The sequence below is a fragment of the Sceloporus occidentalis genome, unplaced genomic scaffold (genome assembly GCF_023333645.1).
Source record: "Sceloporus occidentalis isolate IW3139 unplaced genomic scaffold, rSceOcc1.0.p SCAF_118, whole genome shotgun sequence".
Classification (NCBI taxonomy): Eukaryota; Metazoa; Chordata; class Lepidosauria; order Squamata; family Phrynosomatidae; genus Sceloporus; species Sceloporus occidentalis.
Genome location: NW_028317098.1, coordinates 1,832,261 through 1,852,029, shown reverse-complemented (window position 1 = coordinate 1,852,029; position 19,769 = coordinate 1,832,261). Strand labels below are relative to the sequence as shown.

At 40.8% G+C, this 19,769-nt stretch overlaps 2 protein-coding genes across 6 annotated transcripts in view; one reads left to right on the top strand and one right to left on the bottom strand.

Moving 5' to 3' along the window:
• The window catches only part of LOC149282349 (disintegrin and metalloproteinase domain-containing protein 17-like), a 29,489-nt gene extending 17,849 nt beyond the window's left edge, over positions 1-11,640 (top strand). For all 3 annotated transcript variants that reach the window (XM_089498340.1, XM_089498341.1, XM_089498342.1), the window contains 9 exons: positions 630-782; positions 1,474-1,673; positions 2,163-2,266; positions 2,919-3,053; positions 4,627-4,757; positions 5,867-5,945; positions 7,724-7,812; positions 8,979-9,035; positions 9,705-11,640. In XM_089498340.1, the coding sequence (XP_089354466.1) occupies positions 630-782; positions 1,474-1,673; positions 2,163-2,266; positions 2,919-3,053; positions 4,627-4,757; positions 5,867-5,945; positions 7,724-7,812; positions 8,979-9,035; positions 9,705-10,058 (1,302 nt within the window). In that variant the 3' untranslated portion in view covers positions 10,059-11,640. The remainder of the gene's footprint in view (positions 1-629; positions 783-1,473; positions 1,674-2,162; positions 2,267-2,918; positions 3,054-4,626; positions 4,758-5,866; positions 5,946-7,723; positions 7,813-8,978; positions 9,036-9,704) is intronic.
• A 4,507-nt stretch (positions 11,641-16,147) lies between these two features.
• LOC149282348 (uncharacterized) lies at positions 16,148-19,551 on the bottom strand. 3 transcript variants are annotated; one of them, XM_089498330.1, is made up of 11 exons: positions 19,277-19,551; positions 19,103-19,178; positions 18,782-18,897; positions 18,612-18,687; positions 18,291-18,406; positions 17,847-17,919; positions 17,682-17,761; positions 17,237-17,294; positions 16,942-17,075; positions 16,677-16,815; positions 16,148-16,588 (listed from the first exon to the last, which is right to left on the bottom strand). In XM_089498330.1, the coding sequence occupies exons 2-11, from the start codon at positions 19,130-19,132 to the stop codon at positions 16,424-16,426; spliced, it is 987 nt and encodes a 328-aa protein (XP_089354456.1). In that variant the 5' UTR covers positions 19,133-19,178; positions 19,277-19,551; the 3' UTR covers positions 16,148-16,423. The 3 variants fall into 3 exon arrangements, with proteins under 3 accessions (XP_089354456.1, XP_089354459.1, XP_089354457.1); XM_089498333.1 differs by having other exon boundaries at positions 18,612-18,681; XM_089498331.1 differs by having other exon boundaries at positions 19,103-19,172.
• Between the last annotated feature and the right edge of the window lie 218 nt (positions 19,552-19,769).

Here is a 19,769-nt window from a genome sequence, read left to right as displayed (position 1 = left end):
GCATGGTATGATGGTTTTGAGTGTAGGGCTTGGGCTCTGGAGATCAGGGGCTCAGTTCCCCGAGTGGCCATGAAACCTGCTGGGTGAGAAGCCCAATTAGGCAAGTCACACCCTCTCAGATTCAATGGAAGGTAATGGCAAACCTCTGAACAAATCTTGCCAAGAACCCCATGATAACTTTGCCTCAGTGTCTTCATAGGTTGGAAATGGCCTGAAGGCACAAAACAACAACAACAACAAACACAGTTGCTTTCAGCTATTGACCCGCCAGACATTTTGAATTTCACCTCTCTGAATCCACAGCAAGCATAGTTAATTGTTGGGATTCTTGGAGTTTTAAATGTGAAATATCTGAAGAGCCAAAATTTGAGAGCCACTGGTCTAACAATTATGAAAACGCAAACATTTAAAGTAGCAGTTCCCAACCTGTGCTCCGTGGAGTCCTTAGGGCTTTGTGAGTCAAAAAGGTTGGGAACCCCTGATTTAAAGCATTTCAGGAATCAGTGCAGTTTCTCAAAGATGAATCTGCATTAAAGTACCTTTAAGACACCACTCGAAAGGAGAAAAAATAACCCACTCCATATTAAATGAATATGGCTCTAATGCACTTTTGTCTTTCATATAACAAGGAGGCTGACTTGGTTACTACTCATGAGCTGGGACATAATTTTGGTGCAGAGCATGATCCTGATGGCATGCCAGAATGTGCTCCCACAGAAGATCAAGGAGGAAAATATGTTATGTATCCAATTGCTGTGAGTGGGGATCATGAAAACAACAAGGTACAGTATATCTATCGTATGTGTTACATGTGTTTGTGTTTGCATGTACTGCTCCTTACATAACAATAAACTGAGTTTTTGCATATGGTAGCACTGAATGGGGAGATCAGGAGAAGGCAAAGGCCACTTACTCTGCCTTACTCAGTTTGATGTGTGTGTTGTCATCTTAATGTGGATTTTGTGATTGAGGTGTGTGTGTGAGAGGGTGGGCAAGAGAGAGAGAATAAAAACCTTTGTAGTTGAAGATTTAAAGAAAGAGGTATGCAAAATTTGAGGTCAGACGTTAAGGAGAGGCAGAAGGATAGGAAATAGCAGATGGTAGAGAGATGCTAGAAGCTCACTGCACTTTCTGCTCTGGCCTCTGAGCCCTTGCCAGATGCCTCTCTTTCCACTAAATGCTAGAGAGTTACTTCCTTTAAACAGCAGGGTGGGGGGAAACTAATATATATGCAGCATGCACAAGTCCTGAATTCACCCAGGTTTTGAGCCTCTGATTTTAACTATTTCAGTTGATTATATAGTACTTTGTGTTTTAACATTTTTATTTTAATGGCTTCCTAAAATTTATTTTGTTGGTTGTACATTACATTGTCGTATTGCTGGAGGCAAGAAGCAGTCCAGAAACTGAATACATAAAAATGTACAACATTTCACTGCTGCTGTTTTCCTTCCATCCCTGCCATGTTTTCAGATGTTTTCAAACTGCAGTAAAGTATCCATACTTCGGACTATTGAGACCAAAGCCCCAGAATGCTTCAAGGAGCGTAACAACAAAGTATGTGGCAACTCCAGGGTGGATGAAGGCGAGGAATGTGATCCTGGCCTCTTGCGCCTGTATGATGATCCATGCTGCACGTCAGAGTGTATGCTAAGGCAGAATGCAACATGCAGGTGAGGAACGGGGAGTCTTTCCCCCACATGAAAGAAAAATGTGAGGCACAAGAAATAGTGTTTTCTGCTTAATTGGAAGTAGGAAAAGGTGCCTCTTATGCCTCCATTATCTTTTCTTCTTTTTATGAGGTTAATGTTTTAATAATGTCTAAAATGAATAAGTGAAAACAACACATGTGTTCGCTGGGGGAGAGTATTCATTGTTTGGATTCGAATCTTATAGGCTGAATTAATGATTGCCAGTGATTTAACTTGTCAAAAGACCACTTCAGCAGTATCAGTGTTATAGTGGAAGCATATCATTTGATTTCATGAATCGGGAAAGGCAAGAAAGAAATTGATAGGAGCCTCCCTAAATAAAAAACTTTTCAGGGTTTTTTCTGTGTGTATGGAATATATATATGTCACTTTTCCTTCTGTACCTTGTATGAATTTGTAATATTTTCTGGTAACTTATTCTTTTTCTCTTCTCTCCTTCGCCTCCTTCAGTGACAGGAACAGTCCCTGTTGTAAAGGTTGCCAGTTTGAAAGTGCACAGAAGAAGTGCCAGGAAGCCATTAATGCTACTTGTAAAGGAGAATCCTATTGCACAGGTGTGTTGTTGTTGGTTTAATTTACATATCCCACGCCTCTTTCTTAAATGCCTGTATAGTGGGCCCTTGGTATCCATTGGGGTTTGCTTCCAGGACCCCTTGTGTATACCAAAATCTATGGATGTTCAAATCCCATTAAATACAGTGCCATAGTAAAATGATGTTCCTTGTATAAAATGGCAAAATCAAGGTTTGCTTTTTCGATTTTTTTTTTTTTTGGGGGGGGGGCATATTTTTCAAGCCTGCAGATGGTTGAATCCGTGGATAAAATCTGTGGCTACAGAGGGATGACTTTACATACTTCCTGCTTTCTCTTTTCATCATCTCTCTCTAGTGGTAGTATTGTGGGTCCTGAACAGAGGGAAAGCAAAGGCAAAGTAAGATGGGGTGGGGATCCTCATCAGCCATGCAAGCTTTTAAAAGTAGGTGGGTGGAAACGTGATATTTTTTGTTGTGGAAGTTAACCCACCCTTTCTTCTGTACTGTTGTCTATCTGCTGTTTCCTTAGTCACTTTCTGTCTCAGGTGGTGGTCCTGACGTCTTTAGTTTGGAGATTTCTGACCTCAGACTTGTTCCATGTTCTTATCTGCTCCTAGCAAGTAATGGTTGGCTCTTTATCAGAAATGCATATGTTGTTCTTGTTTGTCCATAGGCAATAGCAGTGATTGTCCTCCTCCTGGCAATGCTCCAGATGACACCATTTGTGTGGATTTGGGTGTGTGTAAAGATGGGGAATGTGTACCCTTCTGTGAAAGAGCGAAGGACTTACGTTCATGTGCTTGTAATGGTGAGACCATTCTCTTTTGAAATTTCTTTGAAAATATTTTTTCTTTGGACTCTGAATGAGGGCTATGCTGCTTATTTTCTCCTCAGCCAGTGGTCAGATCATTGAAAACATTCTGCTAACCATAGGTAAGAAGGGGTTGACAGGATATTTGCTTTTGAGCCTGTTTCATTTGTTGGATGTATGGAAGCTCTTCAACTCTGATAAGGCAGCCAAATTGTCAGATTGAAAAGAATCACCCTGAATCAAGTCTCAAATTCATTCTTCCTAGATACAGTATATAGAGACAGATCGTGGAAGTGCCATGCTTCATTTAGAAAACAATAGTAGCCATGTTCGCCATAAGAGAAGTTCAAAACTCCATGTTGGGATCACCTCAGAGGTCACAAATGGTGTGCACATTTCTTGTACTCTTTGAGTTGGGCAAATAAAGGCATTACTCTGGGAAATATTTTGGAGCTTTACTTCAAAGTAACAATTCTTGAGTTTAGATTCATTTTTATACTTAAGTCCCATTTATCATGTTATCATTTTAGGTAAAATCCATTACATTTTTCTCCTAAGCAGCTTAGGTACAGATGTGGTTTTCCCAGCACCTTCCTTCATCGTATTGTATTTGATTTTCTTGCTCAAGCAACTCTGCATAAAAACACTTTGAACCTTTAGGGCAGGAATGGGAAAAGTACAAGCCACATGTGGCACCACAGGGATGTTTTTATAGCCCCCCAAGAACCCCTATAGGCATTATGAGGGGGCATTTTTACTATGTCTTACTTTCTGGGTTGTTTTTTTTAAAGTATAGCCCTCTCTAGGGATTAAAATGGCTCAGGAAGGCCTAAAAGCATGGCAAAAACACTCCCCACAGCCACTAGAGGGGGACATTTGAGGACAAAATAAAAAGGTATTATGCAGTAGTTTGCTGCCAAACATATTTCTTAGCATTGGGCTAAGATGTCATAAAAAATGCAAAAATATTTTTTAAATCTTTCTTTAAATGTTTCTTCTGTGTCATCAAAGCAGATTTAAATTTTGTACTTTTTCTGCTGTTATTTTTTCTTTTCTTTTTTTCTTTTTTGTGGATAGCTGCATCCTAGCAGTCCAATAGGCCAAAGACAGAGTAGGCAGGATTCTGATTCTTACTATTTGGACGTTGTCTCTCCAAGCATACAAACCACAGGCCATTCCTGTACATATTTTCTCAAGAGTAAGCCTGAGTGCAACAGCTTTCAGGCCTGCAAGGGGCAGTTCAGTTATGTATATGTCTATTCAGACACTTAAATATTCAACTCTATGGAATCTTAAAGAATGTAAAGAGTTGGATATGAGTTTAATTTCCAAAACCCTCTCTTCCTTTTCATCTCTGATTGGAGATAATAGTGGAAGTGGATAGTGCTGAAGAAACACTGGGCAGAGATTAGCACTGAAGGGAAAAGAGTCAGAACCTGTTGAAGCTGGAAGGGCAGATGGGGAACTTCTTTCAGCCAGATGGAAGGCGGAGGTTCTTTTGTGTTGCATGAACAAAAATAATGCAGTAATAGCCACCTAGCTATGACGACCTTGGTATGCTTCATTTCAGAAACAGATGATTCCTGCAAGGTTTGCTGTCGAGATGAGTATGGGAGGTGCAGCCCTTACCTTGATGACAACCAGAATTTCTTATATTTGAGGAAAGGAAAGCCATGCACTGTGGGATTCTGTGACATGAATGTGAGTATATATACACACATGGTGGGGGGTATGCCACTTAGCATCCCCAACATAGTGTGTTCTTTTCTGTCTCTGAATATTGTCACCAAACCCTAAATGTATTGGCTTTTATTTTATTTTATTTTTCTTGTTAGCAATAGCAAGTACATTTCTATACTGCTTATCAGTGCACTTAAGCCCTCCCTAAGCAGTTTACAATGTGTAAGCTAATTGCCCCCAACAATCATTTTAGTGACCTCAGAAGGGTGCCAAGCTGAGTTCCTGGCTGGTGTTGAACTCACAACCTTGTGGTTTGTGAGTGAGTGGCTGCAGTACATGCATTTAACCACTGTGTCACCAGGGCTCTTTGCTTCTTGTTTCATCATGTCCTAAAATAAGTTGGCTGTTTTTGATGTAAACTTTTTTTTTAACCATAGGTATCTACTGCCTGATAAATGTGTATTTTCTGGGTCTTTCTGCTATTTTTCTACCTGCCTCTTCCCCTGCACCCTTTGTGTATCGTTTATCTAACTAGGCAGCACACCCATAAGGATTTCTCCTTGTCTCTTCATTGCAATATAACACATGGCCACTGTTACGTTTGGGTCATAATCATTGTCTTTGTTCTTATCTGCCATCAAGTCATTTCCAGCTTAGGGAAACCCTATCATAAACTCTTCTTGGCAAGATTTTTTCAGAGGAGGTTTTGCATTGCCTTCCTCTGAGGATGAGAGAATGTGACTTGCCCAACATCACCCAGTAAGTTTCATGGCTGAACAGGGATTTAACCCTGGTCTCCTGGAGTCCTAATCTAAAACACAAAGCACTTCAGAACACTACAGAACACTTTTGATCTTAGCAGAAAGACAACATGGTCTGTATTTCTGTCCATGGCTAGTCATGATTTAATTATGATTTTCCCTATTAATTGCTTTGCAATAATTGAACAGTCAGGACAAATCTACCAAAAGAGCAGAGATTTATGTCTTAATTAATATTAAGTAATACCCAGGTTTTGGTAATTAAGTCCCATAGCTTGATGCAGTTAAAGGGGCTTCTCTACCATGTTGCCCTACAAAACATTTCCTTACAGAAGATGGCTTTTTCTCATCCAAAACTTTGTCTTTTAGGGCAAATGTGAAAAACGTGTGCAAGATGTGATTGAACGACTTTGGGATTTCATTGATCAACTTAGCATCAATACATTTGGTAAGCTATACATACCAGCAATCTGAAATCCACAGTTCCTATTAGTAAACCTACTTCTCCTTCTCCTTATTTATGTTTTGATACCTTGATTTTTCGTGTGTGCAAGTTTCTATTAATTGCCCTTGATATTATGAGTACTCTTTGTAATGGAGTACTTGTAAATGATGGTGATGGTTTTGAAACAAAACAACAACCTGCATTAAATTTTATATAACCAGTTGCACTAAGTAGTGTCCTTCATGAAAGTAAAGTCTTATCCTCTGGAAGACATACTTTTTCCATGCCACAGAAGTGCTTCTGTTCTCAGTACATAATCAGATCATGAAAGGATTGGGTTCAGTAACACCATTCTATACTGATATAAAACGTACTGCATTTGATAATGTAGGTCTATCATACATCCAACACAGAACATTCTTACTTTGGGTAGTCTTTTCTGTTTCAATAAATATTAAAGGAAATCAATTTGTACTGCATGGATTAGGCCAAGGTATCTAATGTGTGTGCACCAGTATCAGCCAGCTACATAACTTTAGAAGCTCATAAGCAAGCACGAAGATGATGGCCATACCTGTATACATGTATATGTGCATATCCTTTTTACTCTATGGTGCAGAGAAGGGTGTACAGGATTTCCATTTTACCTATCAGGTTTAATAGTTGTAGATCATGAATTGGCCCAAACATCCAAAGTTTATTTCCTGATCTAATGGCCTTCATTGCATATCATGACAATGAATTCAGTAACTTAATGCATTGTACAAACAGAAGCTACAAGGCTCTTAGAGTCAGCCAGGCATCTCTCTTGGATACTGCCACACCTGGGTTTCCATCTTTCCCCCAATGGTCAGTCAGTATTCTGTGTCCACTGTGTCCTCATTTTGTTGTTTGAGGGGCTTAATTTTTTGTACAGCTGCCCTTGGGATTAGCCCATGCTTGCTTTGTACCTTCCGCTTATATGAAGATGGTGCCATTTATCTCCATAAAGATATGTAGATAGAGGCTGAGTTGGTACCAACAGAATGAGAATGGTAGATGACCTTCTTATTTCCTTTCATGAACCTGCTGTCAATCAGGTGCCTCTGGGTTCTTGTACAACTTTAGTATTTTCATTCATATTCTTAATGCATGATTTTATAAAAATCAGGACAATGTAATTTAAAACACATCGTGTGTCCTTGGTTTAAAGATTTGAGATAAAAAAGGAAAGTTTATATGGCAAAAAAAATAATCACAACTCATGTGATTATCTGTTTAACACTTCTATCACCCTAGCTGGTTCATTGCTTAGTTTAAAAAGACTAGTATTGCAATTAAGAAAGACAACTTTTCATACTTAATTAAAAAGAAAACAGATACTATCAGCCTATTTTACTGAAAGGAGGGGGGGCCTATCTTGGAAAATGAGACAACTAATTGGCTTAAGTCACAGAAAGGAAAGAAACTAGATCCATTTTGAGTTTAAATGAAAAATTAATATATATGGCACTCCCCACTCATAGCATAGGTAAAATACATAACCAATTTCATTTCCAGGCTTAGAATCCTTCTGTAATTGTGTTATGTTACAGCATAATGAGATAAGCAGCTAAAAACTTGAGTTCTAAAACATTGGCGTTGTTTTAATGTACACATACTGAAAACATTAATGTAATCCTGTGACAGATGGAGTAGTTAAATAAAATAGCTTCTAGAACTGGGTTGTAAATTTTGCACCCAAGGATGCTTTGTTTGTCTCTGATATTATTAAAAATGGATGTCTCTTCTTTCTTTAACAGGAAAATTTTTAGCAGACAACATAGTAGGATCTGTGCTTGTATTCTCCTTACTATTTTGGATTCCTCTAAGTATTCTTGTGCACTGTGTGGTAAGTTTACATTTAAAGCCAATTAACCATACACCTTCAGGTGTACTTTTATGTGTGTGTGGTCAGAAATTCAAAGTAGTGTTTAAGAGAGGAAACATTCAGCTCATGTGCAGACAAGTAACATTGAATTTCACTTACAGACTTAATCCTGGATATTTAAACCTTTGATGCTTGGCTCTCTCTTTATGAGAAGTCTCCCCTCCCCATCCCTTACCTCAGATCTGGGCATTTTTTGGTTCTGAGAAGTCTGTTGGCTTTCAAATAATATCTTTACTGCTTTCTGGATGGGACATTTAAATCACCCTATTAAAAACAAATGTTTGTTGATCACATATAAAGCTCCATTGGTACATGAATCATGTAAGAAGGTAATATTCCAGACCACTCCAGTGACCAAAAGGCAATGGAAGCAGCAATCTCATCATAAGGCAAGCAGACTTGTGGAAATGTGCCAACTGTCCATTAACCTGGCCTGTTTTACTGCAGGCAAATGGGGAACCACTTGTGCCAAAGAGTAATCTTGCTATACCTCCTTATGGAGCTATGTAAAGAGTGAAACCACCAGTGTAACCAGGAGTTGGTACAGGTTGGTTTAATACTCCCAAAAGATTCAAGTTAAAGTCTGTGATCCTTTTTAGAAAGAAGGGGAAGTGTGCATGTACAGTTGGCCTTCTGTATTAATGGATTCTTTATTCATGGATTCAAGCATCTACAGCTTGAAAATATTCAAAAAAGTATAAATTCCAAATAGGAAAGCTTAATTTTTCCATTTTGTATAAGGGGCACTGTTTTACTCTGCCACTGTATTTAATAGGACTTGAGCATCCCCGGATTTTGGTATCCACAGCCCCAGCAGATAACAAGGTCCACTGTATACTTATGAAGAACTGGTTAGTCTTGAAGCTGATTCAGCTGGTCTAGCTAGTTGTTTACTAGTGCAAAGAACTGCTTGTGTGAGTGGCATGCAGTGTTTATTTCTATAAACTTGGGGTCTTCTCCAAGTCCTGCCATCCTTTTTCCCAGCTCACAAAGTTTCACATGAGCTACTCTCTATTTGAGTAAAGGGGGGAGGTGTCCCACAGAAGGTAGTCAGGTAGTAGAGGAATGTGTGTGCTTTGCAGCAAGCTGCTTCTGCAATTAACTTGTTATGGTTCCCTTTTTAACAGGACCAGAAGCTGGACAGACAGTATGAAGAAAACACCAAGTCTTTGTTTGGCCCCAGTGTAAGTTTGTTATGTGCACAGAAGGATGTCTTCAATATTTGTTTAGAAAATATAGTCCAAAATAAATCTTGTAAACGTTTAGAGATATTGAGACATTTTTGTCCCCAAATGTTTTTTAGGAAGTGTGGGGGCATTTTTGCCAAGTTATTAGCCCAAGGGATACCTTTTTTTACTACAGGACGTGACCTAGATAACCTCTTGTTGTAAGAAGAAGAGATTCTCTTGGTCCTAAAATGTTCCAGAGGACAAAACAGATGACATTGCCGCCCACCACCTCGAGGGTATTGGGCAGCAAAATTTTGGGTGGGAGCTTTGGGGGCTCACACTTTGTCCTACCTTTGCTGTTAGGCTAATATTATTTTGGTTCTAGTTCATTCAGTTCTTAAGTAGACCTTGAAAGGTTTCCTAAATCACCTTTCTTGAAGACAGCTCACTCCACTCATACAACCAATGCCAGGATTTTGAGATCAAGAGTACAAGTAGTTAATCTTCTGTCACCATTTTGAATTCTACCTCCTGGGTGTATTTCCACTAAAACCTGTTCTGCAGATAATGTAGCTATCTAGCATGCCATCTGCAAGTTCTGCAAAGAGCTGGACCATAGATTGCAGATAACAATGAGTTTTAGTAACTTTTAAGCATAACCGCTTACTGCTTGTGTCCTTGCAGAATGCTGAGATGTTGAGCAGCATGGATTCAGCCTCTGTCCGAATCATCAAGCCCAATCCTGTTGTACCATCTACAAGTCGGCATCAACCCTTGCAGCCTGTTGCACCAGTGCCTTTGGTAACAGTGGCTCCTAAACTAGATCACCAAAGAATGGACACAATTCAAGAGGATCCAAGTACAGATTCTCATATTGAGGAAGATGATCCTTTTGAAAAAGATCCTTTTCCAAACAACAGCACAACTGCCAAGTCATATGAAGATCTGACAGACCATCCTGTCACAAGGAGTGAGAAAGCGTCATCCTTCAAATTGCAACGCCAACACAGAGTGGACAGCAAGGAAACAGAGTGCTAGTCCCTCATTGCCTTTTGAGCTGTTGACTCAGATATGCAAAATCATGTTCAGCCAATTGATCTAAAGCCATTTCATTATAGAAATCATTTATGTATGTGTTTGTGTGTATGTATGTGTGTATATATATGTTTATAGAAAACTGGAAAACAGGGAAGTGACCTACTGCAGATGCTGGCCATATGTATGATCTTCCTTGGTTTCAATATGAGTGATGCTTAAAAATACATCCAAGTAAACTCTCAGGTACATTGAGTCCTTCGGTATTCTGTAGTCTGGATTTGATTATTTCCTTCAGCCTGTGATGTAGAGGCATAAATCTGCCTGACACAAAAATTGTGTATCTATTTTTATAATGTGCCTTCTTGTAGCTGAACAACACTGCTAAGACTGTGTCCTCCCTTATTTGGTAATACAAAAACTAAACTTTAGTGAACTTGTTTCTTGTAACAGAGTATTCAGAATTTAAAATGTATAATTAAAGCACACAGTATTTTTTTTAATGGAAAGTGAGATGGATGTTTTGACATAATAGAAATTGACAAATGTACTGGGATTTGTGGGATCTGAAGAGAGCAATACATAGGTCTGCATCTCAGACCTAGAATGTTTTCCTAGTCATTTGAAGTAGGGCTTTTCATCACACAGTGTTTAACTACAATCTAGTATACACCTGAGCAACTTTAAGTTTGATTTATTTTTAGCAAGTCTTTGGGGCTGGTACCACTCTACTGGCTTTTAAAAAAGTGGATAAAATATATCTTCTATTTTCATTCCTTCGACTCTGTCAAAAGAGAATATTATTCCAGCAGTTAAGCAAACCTCTGCCTGCCAAAACATGAGGGACAAGAATAGTGATGCTGATTATGGGTTTTATGACATACTTCTAAAAAAATGAAAGTTTGTAAATTCTTTCTTTGAAAGAGAATAGATGTGCATTGTATAGAGCATATGTTTGCTTGAACTGCAGTCCAAATACATAGGTGTGCTGCTTGTTGAATTGCATGTTTTGGCCCCTGCTGCAATGAGTAGGAACAAAATAACAGGATGCTGTATAAATATTCTCTTACCCAGCAGCCTGGCTTGTAAGAACAGTTAATGACCTGTCTCCAGAGACCTGCAAACAGCAACACCTGTATACTTTTTGTTGTATTCCTTTTTTTCTTTTGCCTCTCTTATGGCCTGGGTGAATGAACTCAAGTGGAGCAAATCTTCTCCCTATAACCTTTTGCAGGGAGATCTGGTCTTTAGATTCATTCCCATGATTACAGAAATACATGGATGCTAACTGTGTGAAAAAGATTGTGTTATTTATGCTTGGGTAGCTATTTTGTTGCATAATCATGTCTTACATTAAGCTTGATTTGCATAAGTAAAGTGTACTGGATGAAAGACCCCTTCTTTTTATGAAAGACCTGTATTTTACATCTTCTGGACATCAACCAAACCTGTGACAAATGTGTGTTTCCCCCCCATGGATACTTGTTACACTAATACTTGAATCTGTGCCTTCTTGCTGTTTGTATATAGTCTGGTAACATAGATTTCATACCTAACAGTAAACTTTGTGCAAGGAGTGATAACATTCACTACAATGAATTAAAATGTTTTTATACATATATGTACAAGTGTGTCCTTTGACAGCTTCCTAACATTTTCTGAGAATGGGAATTTGTATTTATTCCTTTAGGGGAATATTGGACCAGGCCATACCAGTGCTCATACAATTTTCATTTAAGGGATATACATGCTAGCTGACTTTGTATATGCTGCTTTGGGTATTTCATACAATCATAGAGTTGGAAGGGGCCGCAAGGGCCATCCAGTCCAACCTCCTGCCATGCAGGAAATCTAAATCAAAGTATCCCTGACAGATGGCCATCCAACCTCTGTTTAAAGACCTCTAAGGAAGGAGACTCCACCACACTCCAAGGAAAGAGTGTGTTCCTTACTCAGGAAATTCCTCCTAATGGTGAGGTGGAATCTCTCTTCCTTTAGCTTGCATCCATTGCTCTGGGTCCTAGTCTCTGGAGCAGCAGAAAACAAGCTAGCTCCTCAGTATGACATCCCTTCAAGTATTTAAACAAGGCTATCATATCACCTCTTAACCTTCTCTTCTCCAGGCTAAACATCCTCAGCTCCCTAAGGCATTCCTCATAGGGCATGGTTTCCAGACCCTTCACCATTTTAGTCGCCATCCTTTGGACACGCTCCAGTTTCTCAATGTCCTTTTTTAATTGTGGTGCCCAGAACTGGACACAATATTTCAGGTGGGGCCTGACCAGAGCAGAATATAGTGGCACTATTACTTCCCTTGATTTAGACACTACTGTTGATGCAGCCTAAAATTGCAGTGGCCTTTTTAGCTGCCGCGCCACACTATTGACTCATGTTCAACTTGTGGTCTACTTGGACTCCTAAATCCCTTTCACACATAGTCTCATTCAGCTAGGTGTCACCCATTGTATATCTGTTCATTTCATTTTTCCGCCCTAAGTGCAGTACCTTACATTTCTCCATGTTGAAATTCATTTATTTAGCCATGGACCAGCTTTCCAATATATCAAGGTCATTTTGAATTTTGATCCTGTCCTCTGGGGTATTAGCTGCTACTCCTAGTTTGGTATCGTCTGCAAATTTGATAAGTATGCCCCCAATTTTGTCCTCCAGGTCATTGATAAAGATGTTGAATAGCACTGGGCCCAGGACAGAGCCCTGTGGGACCCCACTGGTCACTTCTCTCCAGGATGAAAAGGAGCCATTGTTGAGCACCCTTTGGGTTTGGCCGGTCAACCAATTACAGATCCATTTAACAGTTTCTTTGTCTAGCCCACATTTTACAAGCTTGTTTGCAAGAATGTCATGGGAAACCTTGTCAAAGGCCTTACTGAAATCAAGATATACTATATCCACAGCATTCCCTTCATCTACCAAGCTGGTAATTTTATCAAAGAAAGAGATAAGATTTGTCTGGCATGACTTCTTTCTTTGAAACCCATGTTGACTTTTTGTGATTATGGAAATGCTTTCTAGATGTTCACAGACTGTTTAAGGATCTGCTCTAGAATCTCTCCTGGTATAGATGTCAGACTAACTGGACAATAATTGTTGGGATCCTCTTTTTTCCCCTTTTTGTAGATGGGGACAACGTTTGCCCTCCTCCAGTCTGCTGGAACTTCTCCTGTTCTCCAGGAGTTCTCCAAGATTATTGCTCCGATATTACATTTGCCAGTTCTTTTAATACCCTTGGATGTAGTTCATCTGGTCCTGGAGACTTATATTCATTTAGATTAACCAGATATTCCTGTACTATCTCTTTACTTATTCTGTGCTGAAATTCCCCTATTCTGTCCTCTGCTCCATTATCCTCAGGTTGAGCATCCTTTGCCTTTTCTGAAAAGACTGAGGCAAAGAAGGTGTTGAGTAATTCTGCCTTTTCTCTGTCTTCTGTTAGCATTTTGCCATCTTCTCCATGCAGTGGCCCTATTATTTCCCTTTTCTTCCTTTTGCTGCAGACATATCCAAAAAAGCCCTTTTTATTGTTCTTAACCTCTCTAGCAAGCCTGAGTTCATTCTGCGCTTTAGCTTTTCTGACTTTACCCCTACATGTGCTAGCTATTTGTTTGAATTCCTCTTTGGTGATTTCCCCCTTTTTCCATTTCTTATACACATTCCTTTTAAAAGTTAGCTCAGTTGAAAGTTCCTTAATCATCCATCCTGATTTCTTGAGACACCTCCCATTTTTCTTCCTCATTGGAACTACAAAATATTGTACTTATGTACAATTTCTGCTTGTACCACCTACTTTTACAATCCTTTTTCGGAGTCTAGGATGAGGAATACTGCCTTCCCTTCCTGCTGGGTGCTGACCAGAGGGAGACTTAGATCCAGGCAGTTTCTTCGCCAGTGTTGCCTGCATGTTTTCCCTCTCATCCTGTCACCCGGGGAATGATCGAGGTGGCTTACAGCAAGGGTAAAAAATACAATACAGAATAAAACCCATTATTATTATTATTATTATTATTATTATTATTATTATTATTATCATTATTATTATCCCTCCTTCCCACAGAACAACTTAATATTCCCAAATACAGTGTGCTTGCGCCATATGTCAGATTGACACAGCTTCCTCCATTAGATAGAAGGGAAGGGGAAAGGAAGGGAAGAAGGAAGGAAGGAAGGCAGGAAAGAAGGAAGGATAGGAGAACAAAAAGGAAAGATTGGCAATACAATGGTCCCTCCGCATTCGCTGGAGTATGGCTGGAGGGCCCCCATGAATGTGAGGAAACCGCATATGGAGAAACACTGAGAGGAGATCTCGCTAGGAATCCCTAGGTCCTCTAGTGGAAAGGTTCTGCCAGAAGTTGATCATAGAGTCATGCTGGAGGACCTACAAATGCCTAAAGAAGTGCTTTCTTTAGAAACCTCTAGGTCTTCCAGCACAACTCTACAGTCAACCTCTGGCAGAACTGTGCTGGAGGACTTAGAGATTCCTAGGAGGACATATTAATCAAAACCGCAAATAATCAAATCCGCAAAAGTCAAACATGCAAATGTGGAAGGCCAACTGTAAATAAAGACTACCTTCCAGATCCTATCGTCACCAGAGCTACCAACCATTAAACCCTCTAGGGCTTTCTGGAATTCTATTGGTTCCATTAGCCTTCGCGGGCGGACCATTTTAATAGGTCCTCCGCCCCTGACTGGGCAAATAGTGGCCTTCAGTCCAACCTTGATCAGGAAGCAATCCATCCATGACAGTGCGGTGATGAGGTTTGCAGTTTGGGAGTGCTCCGGGATTCGTCTTTACAGTTGACATCTCATGTGGAGGCGGTGGCTAGAAGCGCCTGGTATCAACTTTGGTTGATATGCCAGCTGCGTCCCTACTTGGCTCAGAAAGACCTTGAAGCAGTGGTACATGCGCTGGTAACCACTCGTTTAGACTTCTGTAATGAGCTCTACATCGGGTTACCTTTGTACCAAGTTCGGAAGCTTCAATTAATTCAAAATGCTGCAGCCAAATTGGTCACAGGAACATCAAGATCGGACCATATTTCACCAATATTAAAACCTTTACACTGGCTGCCGATTAGCTTCCAGGCGCAATAGAAAGTGTTGGTCATTACCTTTAAAGTCCTACATGGCTTGGGCACGAGTTACTTAAGGGAACGCCTCTCCCTACACAATCCGCCCTGCACTCTCAGAACCTCAGGGAAGAAATTGCTGGAATACACAAATCTAGACTGGTCACTACTTCCCACAAAGCATTTACAGCCATCGCCCCAAAATTATGGAATAACTTACTGGAAGAGATCCATCTTATTACCACACTAGAAGCCTTTAAGAAGGCATTAAAGACAGAGCTCTTCCGGCGGGCATATCCACCCGACCTGCTATAGTTGAATATTCCCACTCTGATTTGGTAATATGGAAAACAGACGACGATTTCCATGTGTTAATTCTCCTACAGCAACACTGCTGGTTGATTAGTATTGTATTATATTGTTAAATAATGCTGTTTTTATCCTATTGTGCACTTTGTAATTTGTATTGCTGATACTGTTGTGATCCCGCCTCGATCCGCAGGGAGAGATGGGAAATAGAAATAAAAATATTATTATTATTATTATTATTATTATTATAATATTAATAACCTCTGTCCACGGATACGCCTGTTTCGTACTGAAGACCATATCGAGAGTATGACCTACACAATGTGTGGGCCCAGAGACTAACTGGGATAGGCCCATGTCTGCCATGGATACCAGGAATTCCTGAGCTGCACTTGCTAGCTTTGTCAAACCAGGCTCAAGTGGGATGTTGAAGTGGCCCAGGACTAACAGCCTAGGCAACTCTAACACCAACTCTGAGACCAGTTGTGTCAGTTCAGTTAGGGAGTCTGCTGGACAACAAGATGGACGGTATACCAAGAGAATCCCCAAACTATCCTTGGTCCTCAGGGCTTAGGTACATACACTAGAAGAGGTCTGTTTTCCAGACCAGGTATCCTGGTTTGTATTCCTACAGTGTGGCCTAATCAAGTGGAACCACTGACCACTTCGTCCCCAGAAAGAAGGAAGAAACACATCTATAATAATAATAACTTTATTACGGCCATTTGGCCAGCACAATTACAAAATTCCAATTTAAAACACAACATAGGTTCATGTACAGGCAGATTGGAGAGTATAAACATATGACAGTCTATAAAAAGTAAGGATAAAAACAAGGATAGGACTGCGCGATCAGGCAGACACACAACAATGAGTAGGCTGCCATCACCTCGCAAACAACTCTTATCATATTGTGTAATAGAGCACCACATTCAAGACATATTAGTTCAAAATCACAATCATATCCCCATCTTACTTTACTGTCATGTTAAGCTCAGTCGTAATCCTCCTAGGGTTGAGGATTTGAGCCACCAAGAAACTCAAAAAGATGACAATGAATTCTGAAATCCATTTGTCCACCCTCTGGGTTTTCGGGGTGTGTGTTATGATGATCGCAATCAAACTGATTGCCAATACCTGAGGAAAGAATGACATCCTGGGCTCAATAAGAGGACAGCTCTCAAGGCCGATCAGGACTGTTCTTGTGCGGAAGAGATCTCCTTACCTGCATCTGCATCTGTTTTTCCAACTCAACAGGATCAGAGCAAGGTTTCCCATCAGTCATGCGAATCAAGAGGTGCATCGCATGATCCAAATCACACTTTGATGAAGCCAGGACTAAATACATTAGCTCGAGACATTCCCTGCCAAGAGAAATGGAAAAAGAGAGACATTACATTCTTACTGAGCTTTCACACCCAGAAAGGGGAAACTCAGGACCCCAGGGCTGTGTTTGGGAGGAAGGAGAGGACAAGAAGCAATCTATCTACCCTTTCCCTGACTCCAATATATGCTCTAAAAAGAGGTCCAGATGGTTTTCGGCCAAAGTGTCTGCAATATTCACTGCCCTTTCAGGGGACAAACTGTGGAACACCTCACACAGACTGTGGAAATCTGATTTCACCTGTCAGGGAAGAAAAAAAGATGGGAGGAATTAGGTAACTATTAGGTCTATGGAAGAGGTGCCCTGGGGTCTCTAAGCACCCGCAGAAAGAAGATGCCTTCTTGGTGGAAGTAGGCAAGCTAGGGAGGTTTGGTCTTTTTCCAGGGACATCTGTGCCTTACCTTCAATGATGCAAAAGGTGAGGATTGGGAAGGGGAGCAAGGATATTCCTCTTGGGAGCTGTGTGGAGAAAGACGAGGAGGTGGGGTTCGAGTGGCAACCATCAGATTTTTAATTATTTATTGATTATTTAATGAAAGGGAAAGGCAGGAGGTAACCCTGAGTTGGTAGGGATGGTTTCTCAATGGTCAGAGGAGAAACAAGACAAATACAGTGGACCCTTGTTATCCGCTGAGGTTTGGTTCCAAGATCCCCCATGGATAACAAAATCTGTAGATGCTCAATTACCATTAAATATAATGACAGAGCAGAACGGTGTCCCTCATTTTTAAAAAATGGAAAAATCAAGGGTTGATATTTGACATTTATACCATTTTTCAACATTTTCAAACCATAGATGCTTGAATCCGTGTAAAGCATGCAAAGATTTTTCCAGTACATAGGTACCTCTCTGAGTGATTCAGATTTACATTGTGTTCCTCTCTGTCTCTGTCCACTAAGAGATCGTCTTCCAATGGCAGAGAAGCCTAAGAAGGAAAAAAGAAGGATGGATTTGAACACCACTAAACACTGAAGATCCTGTGGATCAACAGGGTTATCATATTTACTTACTGGCTCAGAGGGAGGCTGCTCTTCCAGTGGACTCTGAGAGTTGGACAGATCAGCATCTCCTGCCTCTGGAAATCTGAAATGGGGGGGGGGGGGTTGATTAATAACCCCTGGCAAAGGAAAGGCAAGCAGAGTAAAACAGACAACTAACAAACAAATAAAAGGAAACAGGGACTTTATGGGGTTTCTCCTTTATATCTGTATGTGCCTTCAGGTCTCCTATTGACTTCTGGTGACCCCATGAATTTCAGAGGGGCTTCCTAGGCCAGGAATCTTCAGGGATGGTTTTGCCAGACCCTCCCTTGCTGTCTCACAAAATACTTTGGGAGGGATGTAACTTCATGCCACTCTGTGGAAGTCATTCTTCTGGACATGTCAACATCCAGGTCACCCAAAAGTTTGGGAGGGAGAGAAGAGAACAAAAGAAGGAGAGAAATGGGGACATACGTGTTAGAAGACACTGTTTGCTCTTTGCTTTTTGGAGGAGTCCCTTGATTCAGACCGTCATGTCTTCTGGGGCGCTTCCAGCCGCTAAAGAACTTTAGCTTGTTTTTGCCCTGCTTCTAGAACAAGGAACGAGACAAATGAGTCCCCACCAGAGACCTTGGGATGGCCAGGCACATAACAACCACCCCCCAGTCCAGCCAACCTGGGATGCATTGTCCACCCAAAGGGCTTGGAGGCTGGCAGGCTAGTGAGGTCTGGCCTTTTTCAGGAGTGATGCAAAAGGGGAGAATTGGTCGGGCATAAGGCTGCCATATTACTTACTGTCTCGGAAGGAGGTTGCTCCTCTGCCATGGGCTGAGAAGGACCAGGTTCATCTCCTGGCTCTGGATGACTGAAACTGGGGGAAGGGAAGAGGAAAGACCATGAAACTTCAGACCATGGAAGGAAGGAAGGAATGAGAAAGAAAGGGAGGGAGGGAATAACAAACGCACGTGTTAGAAGACACTGTTTGCTCTTTGCTTTTTGGAGGAGTCCCTTGATTCAGACTGTCATGTCTTCTGGGGCGCTTCCAGCCGCTAAAGAACTTTAGCTTGTTTTTGCCCTGCTTCTAGAACAAGGAACGAGACAAATGAGTCCCCACCAGAGACCTTGGGATGGCCAGGCACATAACAACCACCCCCCAGTCCAGCCAACCTGGGATGCATTGTCCACCCAAAGGGCTTGGAGGGTGGCAGGCTAGTGAAGTCTGGCCTTTTTCAGGAGTGATGCAAAAGGGGAGAATTGGTCGGGCATAGGGCTGCCATATTACTTACTGTCTCGGAAGGAGGTTGCTCCTCTGCCATGGGCTGAGAAGGACCAGGTTCATCTCCTGGCTCTGGATGACTGAAACTGGGGGAAGGGAAGAGGAAAGACCATGAAACTTCAGACCATGGAAGGAAGGAAGGAATGAGAAAGAAAGGGAGGGAGGGAATAACAAACAAACGCACGTGTTAGAAGACACTGTTTGCTCTTTGCTTTTTGGAGGAGTCCCTTGATTCAGACTGTCATGTCTTCTGGGGCGCTTCCAGCCGCTAAAGAACTTTAGCTTGTTTTTGCCCTGCTTCTAGAACAAGGAAAGAGCTATACATTGTGGGCAAGTCTTTATTTTTGGAGAAACATTGTACATTTGAAAATGCCATAAATTGGGGCAATGTACATTATGACTCGCCTGTACCAACAGAAGGCTTTCAATGAAATTTCTCTCAGGAAAATAAGAAGTATAATTTTATAAAACATGATTTTTAGGGAACTATGCATAATACTTTGAAAATATACTACTCCTTGTTTTAATGGGACACTTTGAATGGGACATGAGTTTTTAAAAAATGGCTCATTTTGAAATTGTATGTACTGTGTTATTTTTCAAATGTCATTTGCTGGGGAAATTGTGCTAATTTCCTTTTGCAAGGTTGTCATGTCATGTAAATTTAATGAGTTTGA